Source organism: Pagrus major, chromosome 6 (assembly GCF_040436345.1).
Source record: "Pagrus major chromosome 6, Pma_NU_1.0".
Lineage (NCBI taxonomy): Eukaryota > Metazoa > Chordata > Actinopteri > Spariformes > Sparidae > Pagrus > Pagrus major.
Genome location: NC_133220.1, coordinates 16,250,697 through 16,264,307, shown reverse-complemented (window position 1 = coordinate 16,264,307; position 13,611 = coordinate 16,250,697). Strand labels below are relative to the sequence as shown.

Below are 13,611 nucleotides of genomic sequence, written 5' to 3'. Positions count from 1 at the left end.
TGATATTGTGTCAATAACTCCAGTTTTTATCCACATTGTGTTTTTATGAAAATATTCCCATACTGTACTGGTCTGTTGCTTCTTTGCACATCTGAGCTGCAGCACTATTTACTACCGCCAGACTTTGTTTATAATGTTAATTACTTTACTACTTTTTTATTGCTATTTCACCTTTTATTTGTTCTATTTTTACCTATTCGTTGTTTGTTTTGTTAAGCTGCATAACGATATTCTAAATCTGATTCTTGTGTTGCCAGTTAATATTCATGTTGTTGTTGTTTATGATGTTGTCAGAGGAGACGCTCCTATCATGACAGATTATAAAGTGGAACAAAAAGATAACTATCTGATCTGATAATAATGATTTTATATTGTTGATATTGACAGAACTTTTCAGGAACAAAGCTCAAACAGCACATTAATCCACAGTGAAGTTACCATATTTTATTTCTTTAAGTGCCATTCATGCATATTGGGGGAAGGGGGTGGGGTGGGCGGTGGTATCGACAATTCTAATAACACTTGAGTTATTTTACAGCACTAAACGAATACAAAGAGTAGCTGTGTCACCTCATTGGACAACAAAAGTAATAAACCGTGCAATAAACAAAAAAAGGACAAATAGGAGAAAAAAATACAAGAAATGACAAAGACAAAATCAAAAAAAACAAAAAAACAAAAACAAAAAACAAACCAAATATATATTATCAACACTGAAACACTGAATGTAGAACCATAGTACAGGTAAAAGGTAGTGTCACACAAAAAGCCAACGCATTTTCATCACATATATACAATATAGATATATACATACTGTCACCCTCTGATTGGACAATAACAAAATACTCTATTCTTTTACCTCCTCTCTTTCGTGAATAAGACCCACCCCCTGCCTTGATACCCCACCCCCAAGAGGAAAAAAGGGATGATTGAAAAGACATATATGTACAAGCACAACAACACACCAGCACTGAATAAAATAGGCCCCAATCAGCAGTACTTGTTGGCAGTTCTCTCCCACATTGTAACAAGGCTTATTTATTATTTTTTTTAATCTTTTAATCTTTTTTTTCCCACTAATAGTAATCTCTCTGGCAGGTACATGTCCAGCGGAATTTAAAAACTTAAAATCGTCTTTTCTGATAAAAAGAACTCACACAAGCCAACACACAAATACACACACACGCGCACACATACAGACATAATGTAAAATTGTGATTGTGATCCAGTCATTGTCTTCACCTTTTTCCCTTTTAGCCACATCCGTTAGCTCATTTTTTTTTTTTTGTTTTTAGTAGCTCGTGTGCTCACAGTCTTCACCTGGAAGAGCTGAAACACACGTCACCTTCACACCAACCAACGACTCACAGGACGTTCTCTATTGTAGCTCCATAGAGTCCGAATGAAAACACAATGATGCTCTTTTTCCTCTGCTGTCTTCAAGTTGCAGTCCTTTGGCCCACACTCACCTAAAAGAGTCACGATTTGGGTCACTCAACTGACTAAGTGGGCGCTAATTAAGAAATTCTGGCAGTTGAACAAAACTCATAGTTGAGATCCACAGGCAAGGCGATCCTCCACATACAGCGGACATTTCATATACAAAGACAGACAAAAACATCGCAGAAGGAAGCAGGAGTGGACAGGTGTGATTGGCAGGAAAAGAAAACACAAAGCTATTACCTGAAAATATAAAAAAAATGAATGGCAGTATCATCAGTTGATAGAAGAGAACTTGACTTCATCTGCAGCACAGTGCAGTTTAACAGAAGATCGACGGTATAAAATTGGGCTGGGTCTAGCTTCAAATAACCTACATGTGTCTATTTATATCCGATAAAACAACCGTGTGAGACTTGAAAGTGCCTTTTCTCACAATTACAAATATGTAATATCATAAAAAAGAATCCATGATTGTCATCCAATATGAAAACAAGACTACGGTGACCACTGGAGCCCCTCGTTGCTAAATTATCTTAAAAGAAATAGTTTGATATTTTTGGGAAATATATTTATTTGCTTTCCAGCTGCGAGTTTAATGAGAAGATCGATATTTTTATCATGTCCAACAGACAGTAGACAGTTAGCTTAAAGCTTGGGTTGGTAAGTTCTTCTGGAAGCGTTTTTTGTTATGTTGTAGAGAATTTCTTTACATCTGAACAGCAATGAGTAATTCAAATGCTCACAATAAAAAAAAAAATTAAAAAAACCTGTAACTGCGGCTGTTGCTAGCCTCGTGTCTTTCAGGCCACCTGTTTAGTCTGCTTACGTAACGTTTTCAGATCGAGATAAGCTTGTCACAACTAATTTTCATGTGTTTACATGATTGTGGCATTTTGGCTGTTAACACAGTTGTTTATGTTTTTATGAGTCTAAAAGGCTAAGAGAGATTGTCGAATGTAGCGAGCTAGCCGCTGATACACCTCCCAGCTGAGAGCTACGGGGCAGTCTGTTTGGTCAGGCATTTTGCGTTCATTTGTTTCAGAGGAGTGGCCCTGAAGGGAGGAGGTGGGATTTTTTTGGTTGGACACTTAAAAAATTCAGCTCACTTTTGCTGGTTTCTACAGTCCTACCAACCCCAGCTTTAACATAAAAAACTGAAAATAGGGGAAACAACTGGCCTGGCTGTGTCCAACGGTGACAAAATACAGCTACCAGCACCTCTAAAGCTCATTAATTAACACGTTATATCTCCAGAAGGTGACGGCACCCAGACAAGAAACAGTCCAGTAAACAACAATAACTCGTGGTTTTTGTAGCAGGGCTTCCAGGTGGACTGGGTTACCTTTGGACATAGTCAGTCTAGCTCTAGCTACTGTTTACAGTCTTTATACTAACAGGCTGTAGCTTCATATTTACTTTATGGACTTAAGTAATAACAATCTTTTTAGCAAGAACACAAATAAGTGTATTTCCCAAAATGTTGAACTATTCCTTTTAACAAGGACTCACAGTGTCATAGATGCAAAGCACCACACAGAGTTCAGCAGTACTGCAGAGGAGAAATAATCCTGTTCACTGTCAACTGTGGACAAAGCCTCATAATTACCTCTCGGTGTCAGATAACTGAGTGCATGAATAAATGACAGAATGATTTAGTGAGTGAGATCCAGGGGGTGCTTTGCATCTTAAAATCTGTTACGATCAATTAAAGGTGTGCAAACGGTGTTTTTTCTATTTCTTTTTAACATAATGTCTCTAAAGTTCAGCACCTGTCTGATTGAGGAGCCACTTGTTAGAGGTTTCCAGAACCGCTGATTTCCCTGTTCTGTGCTTGAGAAACCCACAAATAATAATAAAAAAAACTGCATGTCTCAAAGCTCATCTTTACTCACTGTGTGCATCTGCTATTGTGCTCATAGATAGCATAGAGATTGCAGCCATCAATCATAGCCCTAAAATTACAAAAAAACCCTAAAACACACACACACACACACACACACACGCACACACACACACACACACGCACACAGACTGTATGTACTGTATCATGAGTCACATTTCTCATTCTGTTATGATTGTATCATAGCAAAATCGCACGCTATTGAACTATCGCAACAAAACATTGGGCAGTTAAAAAAAAGAATCGTTTCTCCATAATTTAAATGCCAGAAGTGACGATAAACACTGAGTGTAGCATCGAAAACTCACTTTGATGTACGACAGGCGGAAAAAGGCATGAATCTGGATGTAGAAACTTATAGTAAACTTGTGGTTTGTTGCCTTTTTCAAACATCTGATGCATTTCCTATTGATCATTAATCAAAGTATTAGGACATTTATGTTTGGGAAGCTTCCGTTTTTCATTTTAATACATTTTATCAGTCTATTGGTGATGTTTCCGGTCAGTGACGCTTGAAACCATTACTCTCAAAATTGCACACAGGCTATTTATGTTTTACTTATTACACTTTAATGTGGTTTGCATACAACTGAAGTGTAGATTATACGGTAAATATGAAGCCACCTCCAGCACACAATCAGCTTAGCTTACTCTTAGTTAGGGTGTAGTCTAACATTTTAAGAAACATACTTACATACTTAATTTGCAGAAAGTAACATGAGGAGAATCTGTATGGTAAATATGAAACTACTGCCAGGTAAGTTTGGTTAGCTTAGCACAAAGACTAAAAACAAGGGGAGACAGTTAGCCTGGTTCCGTCTGGTAACTAAATTAGCCTACTAGCACCTCTAAAGCTCACAAATTAACAGAGTAACTTTGCAGGAAGTCACTTCAACCAGCAAAAAAAAATAGAAAAAGTTTTTTAGGTTTAGTTATTACAGAGATTAAATAAACAAGATATGTTGTGTTAATTAATGAGTTTTATAGATTCTAGTAGGCAGATTTTGTTACAATTAGACAGAGCTAGGTTAGCTGTTTCCCTTATTTCTGTCTTTGTGCAAGGCTAAGCTAACCATATTCAATGTACAATGTCCTCATCTAACTCACTTAGCAAAATACCATTTTCCCCAAAATGTAGAGTATACCTTTAATAAGACCAAGGAACTGACTTGAACAGCACTTTTAAACAACTACTTGCTTGCAAAGCAGAGTCCAACCGATACTAGGTTGTTGAGGCAGATATGAATACCAATATTTGAAAGTTTAAATAGATAATGAGATATTCTTTTTTTAAAAACTCTTCTACAATTGTATTTTTTTAAAGAAATCTGACCACTATTGCTGAGCGGGATGCTCAGTTTGAAAATAAAACTTTCAAAATCAAAGCAGTTTCCAAATTATCACAAAAATATCTTTGACATTTCTGTACCGCAATTTTTGGTTACTTATTGGTCAATATTTATACCATTACCAGCTTATCAGTAATGAGCAAGGATTGGCATTACCAATATATCAGTCTGACTCTATTGCAAGCTATTTCATAATTTTTGAATGATGACGGCTTGTTTAATGATCAATAGGCTAATCATCAAAAACTGATGAACTTTACAATTAAAACTAGCTTGAGAATGTGAATTTGTTGAGTATTTATCAAAAGCTTCTGATTGGTAAAGCTGCACACAGAGAACCTAAACCTCAAGTTACTTTGGGTTGAATGAATCTTAAAAAGACATAAAATGTCTTGACTTCCCTGCTTTCACCTTTTTCTCACACTCATCATATTCACTCATCTTGAAGTGCTTGAGACAGAGAACAAAGAAAAAAAAAGTTGCTGTACTCCCATTACTAGTCTGTTGCAATGAACCTGATCACATTGGTTGGCTATGAAAAGAGATCACGACACTTTCTGTGATCTCTTTGTTTCAAATCAAGCCTGTTTAAACATTTAACACCCTGTTCAAAACCTCACTTATTGTAAACCTAACGTTACCACCGGTTCAGCCAACGTGGGGCCCACTTTCTCCCAAAAGTGACCAACGAGCACCATCACATTACTCACAGAGACGGCCTGTGTTTCTTAAAAACAAAAATAAAAACAAAATAATTTTTTTTAGAGAGATAGATGATAGATAGATGAGAGATAAACTCATCCAAGAGGCAGCTGAGGCCAATGTCAACACGAGAAGAATTACAAGCTGAACACGTCGCTCAAATCACATAACAGTTACGGAGCAGGGGGTCGGGGGGGAGAGGGGTTCGGACTTTGGAAGGCTGCTGGCTAGGGACGGGGAGAGGGCTGGCTGAGGAGCTGGGGAGCATGTGGTTTAGACGTGAATGTGTTCTACTTGTCTCTAGACAAGTACATAAGCAATCACTTGAACATGTCCGACTAAATATGATTGTCTTCAAATAAACATTTTCTAGTTATGCTTTGCTTTTGTAAAAATGTCAGGACTCTGAAGTTTGTCTTTCTCCAAAGCTTGTCAAATGTTCTTCTGCATCCCGCTCACAGCGGCCTCTTCCTCCTCCACCTCCTCCTCCTCCGCCTCCTCCACCTCCTGCGGCCTTTCAGCTCAGCCTGGCTTCCTCTGGCTTCCACCTCCTCTCCTCGCTCCCTTTTGTTTTGCAAAAGGAGGTCTGGGAGGGCTAGACAATGGAGTCCCAATCAAAGTCATCCTGGATGTCATCAGCTGGCATGCGATGCATCTGGAAGTTTCTGGTAGGTATCATGTGCTGCTGGTTCATCTGTGCATGGTGTCCTGGAGAGAAAAAAATCAGAATCAGACTCATTAATTAACAGTTGATACGAGGTGTCATTGTGGCTGTAAGTGATTATGTTGTCATGTTTTTCTCCGTGGCTTCAAGTCACCTGTCATTGTGGGTCCTGTGCTGCTCATAGGGGGCATGTGGGGATATCCTGGAGGACCCATCATGGACATGCTCTGTCTGGAGTCCATGTAGAGATTTCCTGAAGAGGGAATAAGAACAAATCTTTATTTTAAGCTTTAATTAAACCAGGTAATACACCTGTTAAGATACAATTCAAGCAATGTACTGTCAATGTACAGGAGTAACGAATTATCTCAAATTATAGCACCCACAGGTGACCAATCATGGTCTATAGTTCTATTTACATGTCTGGACACATAATATTATCATCTTTGGGGCGGGGTCAGGCTTATCTAATTATAGTATTTCATTTTATTTTAAATTAATTGCATTTTATGTTGTATATTATATTTTTCTTCGCATATCGTTCAGCCCAACTTTGTAACTTTGGAGTTTGTGAGTTACAGTACATGTGAGCTCAGTCGAGTTACATTAGGCGACACTAATGAGGTTTAGGGGGCAGAAAAGAAAGCCTAATTCTGCTACACAAATTTGAGCTTATTTTTTCAGACATTCCTCTCGACTTTTGTTTTTTCCAAGTTAATTACTGAATAATTGTATCTCTTCAGGCATCTAAAATTATGCAAATATATTAAGGAAAAGAAAATATTGTTAAGTTAAGCTGGTCGCAACTGGTATATGACACATGCAGCCGGTAAGGAGGGGTTGTGTTGACTTAAGAGCTCAAAAACCAAAAAGGTTGGGAATTACTGGTGTAAAGGGCAAACAGAGCTTATATTATATTATATTGTATTATATTTTATAATATTATAATACATTATATTATATATTATAAGGACAGAGGATGTCGTTCACTGTACAGATTGTAAAACCCACTGAGGCAATGTGATTGTGGGCTGTGTGCCACACATTTGACAATGCATATATCTTTTTTATTATTATTACTTTTTTATTTTATTTTTTTTACACTTGTTGGAGTTTAGAGTTTTAGAGGTTGAAAAGACCTCATAACTATAGTGACATTGTTGTTGTTTTGAAGTTTTAAACTACATGAAACAAAACCAGATTACAGGGAGTCAAACGTGTCTGAATCTGTTAAGATGCATGATGTAGATAACTTCCTTTCTTATCACTTTAAAAACATCCAGAAACTTTCCTCGTCCTCAAAACAAAAGCTCTTTGTGACAACTACATAAATTAAATCAAAGCGTGACATAAATAGGGTTGTAGGATTATGGAGCGAGCGTTTAACCTGTGTTGATGTGCTGGCTGGGTTTGTTGGGGTGCATGGAGCCATGACAAACAGGAGGCTGCACTGCCCCCTGTGGCTGGATTACACCGGTGCGGGCAAAAAACTGGTTGATGGACGAGCAGAGGTCGGCGATCTGGGTGGGTTCCAGGGACCAATTGTTCAACTCTGCTTGTCTCATACTCTCTCTTAATCCTTAGAAACATAAAACACACATTTATAGACACAACAAACAGAGTTACTATCAGAGCTAGAGACTGTATCTGTCTGTAAAATACCTTTGTGACAATGAAATGTATGAAACTGCACCAGCTGACTGTCCATGAATAGAATACATTTTAGTAGGGAACTAATTTACAAGCATGAAGCAGAAACTTTGGTTGCAATATGTATTCATCATGTCAGTAACCTTCAGTGGGTGATATTTAAAAAACATCCTACCTTGCAATCCTAGACTGTAATTGGATAAACTGACCTGCTGAGCTCAGTGTTTTGGTAATTAAACTTGAAGGCAGTGTTATTTAATTGAAGAGCTCAGTTTAATTAAACTCGTAATCAACTCCACAGTGTCAACACTTCAGCACTCAATCAAAAGCTGGGGCAGGACTGTACTATCAGCTCCTGGCTTGATTTTTTTTATTTTTTCTGTAATCTAGAAAAACTTTAATCTACCACAAATAAATCAAAAACATTAGAAATATGACTATATGTTTATTTTTTATAAATGCAATCAGGTCTATTGATAGTGTCCAAACCGCACCTTGGAAAGGTGAAAGGTCGACATCAGCCCAGTTATAGCTGCTAGCAATACGACAGCTTTCTTTCAGTGCATCCAGATTTGGGTACCAGTCAGACAGTAAACCTGCAACACACACACACAGGATACTATCTGTAACATTACAAAATAAGAGACTTGAAGGATACAAGTAATTCTGATTCCAACACCAAGCTCACTCCTGGGACAAATACAGATTTAGTCCCAATTACATCATTTATGGAAAACTGCACAATTACTGCTGCTGGAATTATTATTTACTGTGGATTCACTTATTAGGCCAGATGATGCATTTTCATTATAGTCACATTTTTATAGCTGTGCAGGCAGTCTCGTAGTGTTAAACGAATGAGAAGGTAACACCAAATAAAACAGTTTATCAGGCTTTTTAACATTTCAGCTCTGTGTTGTGGCCACTAGGAGGAGCCAGTCGACTCTGCAAGAGCTGCTCGAGTCACTGGATGCAGCATTGCTTTGTTCTCACCACAGCACCGATAATAAATCAGATGATGATTTACTGCTTTACCACCTGTAACAATTTCTCGACGCTTTATGACAAAAACAATGAGGACTGATAGGAAACTGCATTCAGCTGTATTTGTTTTTGTTGATGTGTATGCATGATGAACAGGATGAGGAGGAAACAACACGGCGGCGCTGGTTCAGAGGAGACAACGACAGGCAGAGGGTCTTACCTGTGTTGCAGGCCATCTGTTGCTGGGTAGGATGGGGCTGGTGGGAGAGGCTCTGATGCTGTTGTCCGTGTTGAGAAGGGTGCTGGCTGTGCTGCGTGTGTTGGGAGGGGTGCGGCGTGTGTTGCTGTGGGTGCTGGCCGTGGGACGGGTGCTGCGATGGGTGCTGCCCATGCTGGGAGTGCGCAGCATGCTGGGGATGCGCAGCGTGCTGGGGATGCTGTGGGTGCTGACTGTGTTGGCTGTGCTGGGCGTGTTGGCTGTGTTGGTTGTGTTGGTTGTGGGGGCCGCCGTGCTGCGAGAGGTGCTGTGCGTGGGGCGAGCCGTGGCCGGGATGGGCCTGGGCAGGATGGGACAGAGGCACCTGGCCACTGTTGGCGGAGTGGCTGTTGGGGTGGTTGTTGGGTTGGTTGTTTGACAGGCTGTTCTGAGTGCTAATGGTGCCACTGGGGGAGTGCTGATAGGAGCAGGAGGTGTGGGTCTGCTGGGAAGAATCTGATGGTATGCCCATCAGACCTGGAAAACAAAACACACCAACACAAAGCTTGAAACAGTCCTGAATCGAGGACTGGATGACAGAAAATGATGCAAACAATAATTTCAATCATTGAAAGTGCTGCTAGTCCCTTTTAATTATAGATTAATTTGCTGATTATTTTCCAAATGAAGGAATTAGTTGTTTTGTCTATAAAGTGCCTATCAGATTTTCCCAGAGCCCAAGCTGACGTGTTGATACATCTTGTTTTGTCTTCGTCAAAAAATCCTCTAATATTCAAGGTACAATTGTATGAAACAAAGAAAATTAGCAAATACACTGATACACTTTTCGCTTGAAAATGGCTCTAACAACTCTTGATCATCAGAATACTGACAAATCGATTTTCTGTCGACCAACTAATCGTTTATCAAGCAAAAAACGCCTAAAGGGCTTCAACTAATGATTATTTTCATTCTTGGTTAATCTGTCAATTATTTTCTCAGTTAATGAAAAGTGTCGATCAGTGTTTACCAAAGCCCAAGATGAAGTCCTCAGAGAAACCTGAAAATATTCAAATTTAAGAGGCTGGAATCAAATAATTTTTACCTTATTTATTTATTTATTTTTAAATTACTCAAAACAATTAATCAAAATTGTTTGAGATTAATTTAAAAGTTGATAACTAGTACCCATTTGTTCCAGCTTCTCAGCTGTGAGAATTTTACGCTTTTCTCCATATTCTTATTATATATTGGATATATTTGGGTGTTTGGGCGAAAGCAATTTAAAGACGTCACCTTAGGTTCGATCAAATTGGTGGATCTAAAATTAATTGAAGAGTTAATTGATGATGAAAACAGCTGTAGTTGAAGCCCTAGCTGGGGAAAAGAGACTTTTAATTCCACCAAAAATGTTAGTCACATGGTTTCAGATTGTGTTGAAGTGCATTATACTTACACAGCTCAAACACAAAGACAAGCCAGGGTCTTCACATGTAAAACCAGCCACTTAAGGTCTTGTATCTTAACATCTTACAATAATGGGATCTGGGCCTCCCGTGTTTTAGTAGTTCTACACTTGAGACAGACCAGCTGCCATTTTGTTGTATCGGGGAATGACTCAGCATTAGTTGTGTCTCTGAGGTTCACGAGCCGGAGCTGCCGTCGTCTCTCCTCTCTAGCAACACAGCCTCTGGATTGTCTTTGACAAATTTATTGTACTGCCACGCGGCTCTTTAACAGACAGGACTGGAGCATGAACATCTGCACAACCTACTGCAATCATCTGAGTGGCAGGGAGTGGTCTTAAGAGGCCCTGTCCTTCACAGCTTTGGCACAGTAAACCTATTTCACTGGAGTGCTTTTAGAGCTGACTCCGGCCCTGCACCTCCACAATCGGCACGTAACACTCACTGCAGGGGTGACAAAGGTGCATCTCTTATCGGCACAGAAAGCCCATTGTCCAACCAGGGAAATACAGAAAGCAATTAACGCGGCACCAGAATAATAATGCGAGCTCATTACCTATTATCAAAGCCAGTGAATTAGCTCACTGTCTACAGCGGCAGAGTGTGAAATCCTCTAGCTCGATTATTTACGCTTTTTAATTGCTAGAGCTTGTCTGACTAAGAGATTTCACTTTTATGCGCATAAAAAAAGGTAACAACTTTCAACTAATGAAACATAGATGATAGATTAAAGGAGAGGAACTCTTTGAAAACATTAGCATGAAATGCATTTGATTTGTGAAAGTAGGTTATACACAGAAAGCTCAGTCTACTTTGCTCATAACCCGCTTGTCAAGTGCTCTTTGTTTATCAGTCAATCAGATTACAAGCAAAAATGCATTTTTGTTCTGCGGGGACTCACAGGCTTTTTGGAAAACTGTGCTCCATCCACCACTATGTATTATATCATAAAAATTTCCCCATCATTATGACAAATGAACCTCAAATCCAACAGATTTATTGAGGACTTGGGCTGCCTCTAACCTCTTCCACTTCTTCTGATGAATTGCAGCAGCATGAGAAAAAATTTCATGACAAGATGCTGAAAACTTTCATGTGATTTGAAACGGTGTACTAATTCTGAATTAGCCATTAAATAAATGCAATAACATCTCTTTACATCCTCTAATTAAATATTTAAGACATGAACTCTCAGGCTCTGCTTTTGAATATGAAATGAGGCCTTTCATACATCGCTCTGGCCATGAAAATACTACGCTATAATGCAGTATAGATTTACGCTATAGACTCGTCCGCCTGTTGAATACCTGCTCACTCCTCAGTAAACCTAATTAGTGCCTAAAGACTCTCTATAGCCACAGCTGTTAAGAACAAATCCACATTAGGAAAATCGTTCTGAGAATCACCCTGTTCCTTGATAAACGAAGCTTAGGTTTCCACTTGATTCTCCCTCGAGGCCACTCACCTTGTTGGCTGAAGGACTGCTCAAAAACAGACTTGTAAAGGCTGCGGAAGGAGGCACTGAGATCTTCAAATTCAGAAAACAGGAGCTGCTTATCCCTGTCTGGCATGTTGTACTGGGACTGGGGGGGCTGCTGCAGGCTCATTGACTGGGACACGGGCTCTGGGTGACTGGTCACCTATAGAGATGAAGGGATAAGGAGAGTTAGAGATTTACAAGAGCAAAGAGCTATACAGAGAGCAAAGTAAGATGTTTAATGTTTAATCTGTGAAAGTAGACTGGCTACAGTTCTGCGCCACAGACTACAGGGACTACTGATGCTAAGAGAAGCAGGCTATAATGTTCAAACATACACATAAATAATATACATACTGTTCAAAGATACCCCTCCATCATGGAGCCAGGGAAAAAAATAAATCAGAAAACCTCTAGAATATTTAATTCAAAGTGGTGGTTTATGTGCGTATACGCAGCAAGTCAAATACGAGGATCGTTTCGAATCCTCTGAGACACTACCGTAAAAATGTTCTTCTGTATGAAGAGGTGTCAGTCAACACAACATTTAAAGAACGATTACACAAACCGCAACAATCTAGGTCAGTGCTTACCGCCTTGGCTCACATAACATTAAGAGACCAACTCGAATGGACACAAACCCAATACTCAGGTGGCCAAGCAAAATGTATTTAAAACAAAATCAATAGCAATACCTTGTACAAATAAGCAACCATTTCATCCATGTATTTGTGTGGGCAGTCGGTGTTATGCACCGGCCCTGGGTGTGAGACAGAAAGCATTGTTCCCCTCCAGCAACGAGTTTGTCTACGAGATTCATCACGGTGAGAGCAGCGATGCAAAACCATCGCTATTTCACAAAGCGGGACCTGACCCGTGTCCACTGTGGGCTAGCATTACAAGAGAGGTCACGTCCAATTTTTGATCATAACATCTTCCTCTTCCAAGATGTGGGCAGGCTGCTGAAGTGCATGGCTCACAGTCTGGCTTGGGTAAGAGTGAAGAGGTGATAATAAAGCCAGAGTGTTTACTGTGAGCTGCTGCTTTGGCTGCGAGAGAGAGAAAGAGAGAGAAAAGAGAGAGACAGCGAGAGAGAGCACATCCATCAGGCTGAGCCGATCGATGCCCAGAGCCTGGAGCAGGGAGCACTCCAGGATGCGGGAGGACCACACCAAAGAGGGGGCATCTCTGGTGGGAGGACATCAGAAGAAGCGCTTCTCTTTGTCTGGATTCCAGGAGCGTGCACATTTTTCTCTGTTTCCCTTAACCCCCTTCCTGATGTTATACTCCAGCGCATGTCCACCCTGAACCTCGGTCTATTGCTGTCTACGGCTCAGCTCCTGTGAAGAAAGCCTCCTGGGGCTTTCTGATCAGATGAAATATGGGATACAGTGCATTTTCTAAGTCTGGCAGTGTTTCATTTTCATTCATTCAGTGACTGCACTACCCCCACAGTTTGAAAAATGTGAATAAAATTAAAATTTATCATTTGGCTTTGGCACTTAATGCAAAAAGGAATCATCAATTACACCACATTTATATAAATATCTTGTTATAAATATCCAACTAAGAGACTTTCATAAGCTGCAACATCGACAACCAGGATTACCAGAATCCTCACACCTACACTATTAATTTCTATTCGCCCTTTGAAGGAACAGCAAAGCTCAATATATTTGTGGAAAGAGAAAGCAGGAACTTATTTGGTCTGTGTTTATACTGTAACGGTGCATAACGTAGATTGAAAGGTGCAAATGAACCAGAAGTCATCAAACAGTCC

General features: G+C 39.7%; 1 protein-coding gene across 1 annotated transcript in view; it reads right to left on the bottom strand.

The window, feature by feature from the left end:
- Positions 1 to 424: 424 nt before the first annotated feature.
- The window catches only part of foxj3 (forkhead box J3), an 80,335-nt gene continuing 67,148 nt past the window's right edge, over positions 425 to 13,611 (bottom strand). The window contains exons 7-12 of the mRNA XM_073468800.1: positions 11,820 to 11,994; positions 8,913 to 9,425; positions 8,203 to 8,304; positions 7,446 to 7,637; positions 6,213 to 6,311; positions 425 to 6,102 (exon numbers count right to left, since the gene is read on the bottom strand). Of these exons, the coding sequence (XP_073324901.1) occupies positions 5,990 to 6,102; positions 6,213 to 6,311; positions 7,446 to 7,637; positions 8,203 to 8,304; positions 8,913 to 9,425; positions 11,820 to 11,994 (1,194 nt within the window). The 3' untranslated portion in view covers positions 425 to 5,989. The remainder of the gene's footprint in view (positions 6,103 to 6,212; positions 6,312 to 7,445; positions 7,638 to 8,202; positions 8,305 to 8,912; positions 9,426 to 11,819; positions 11,995 to 13,611) is intronic.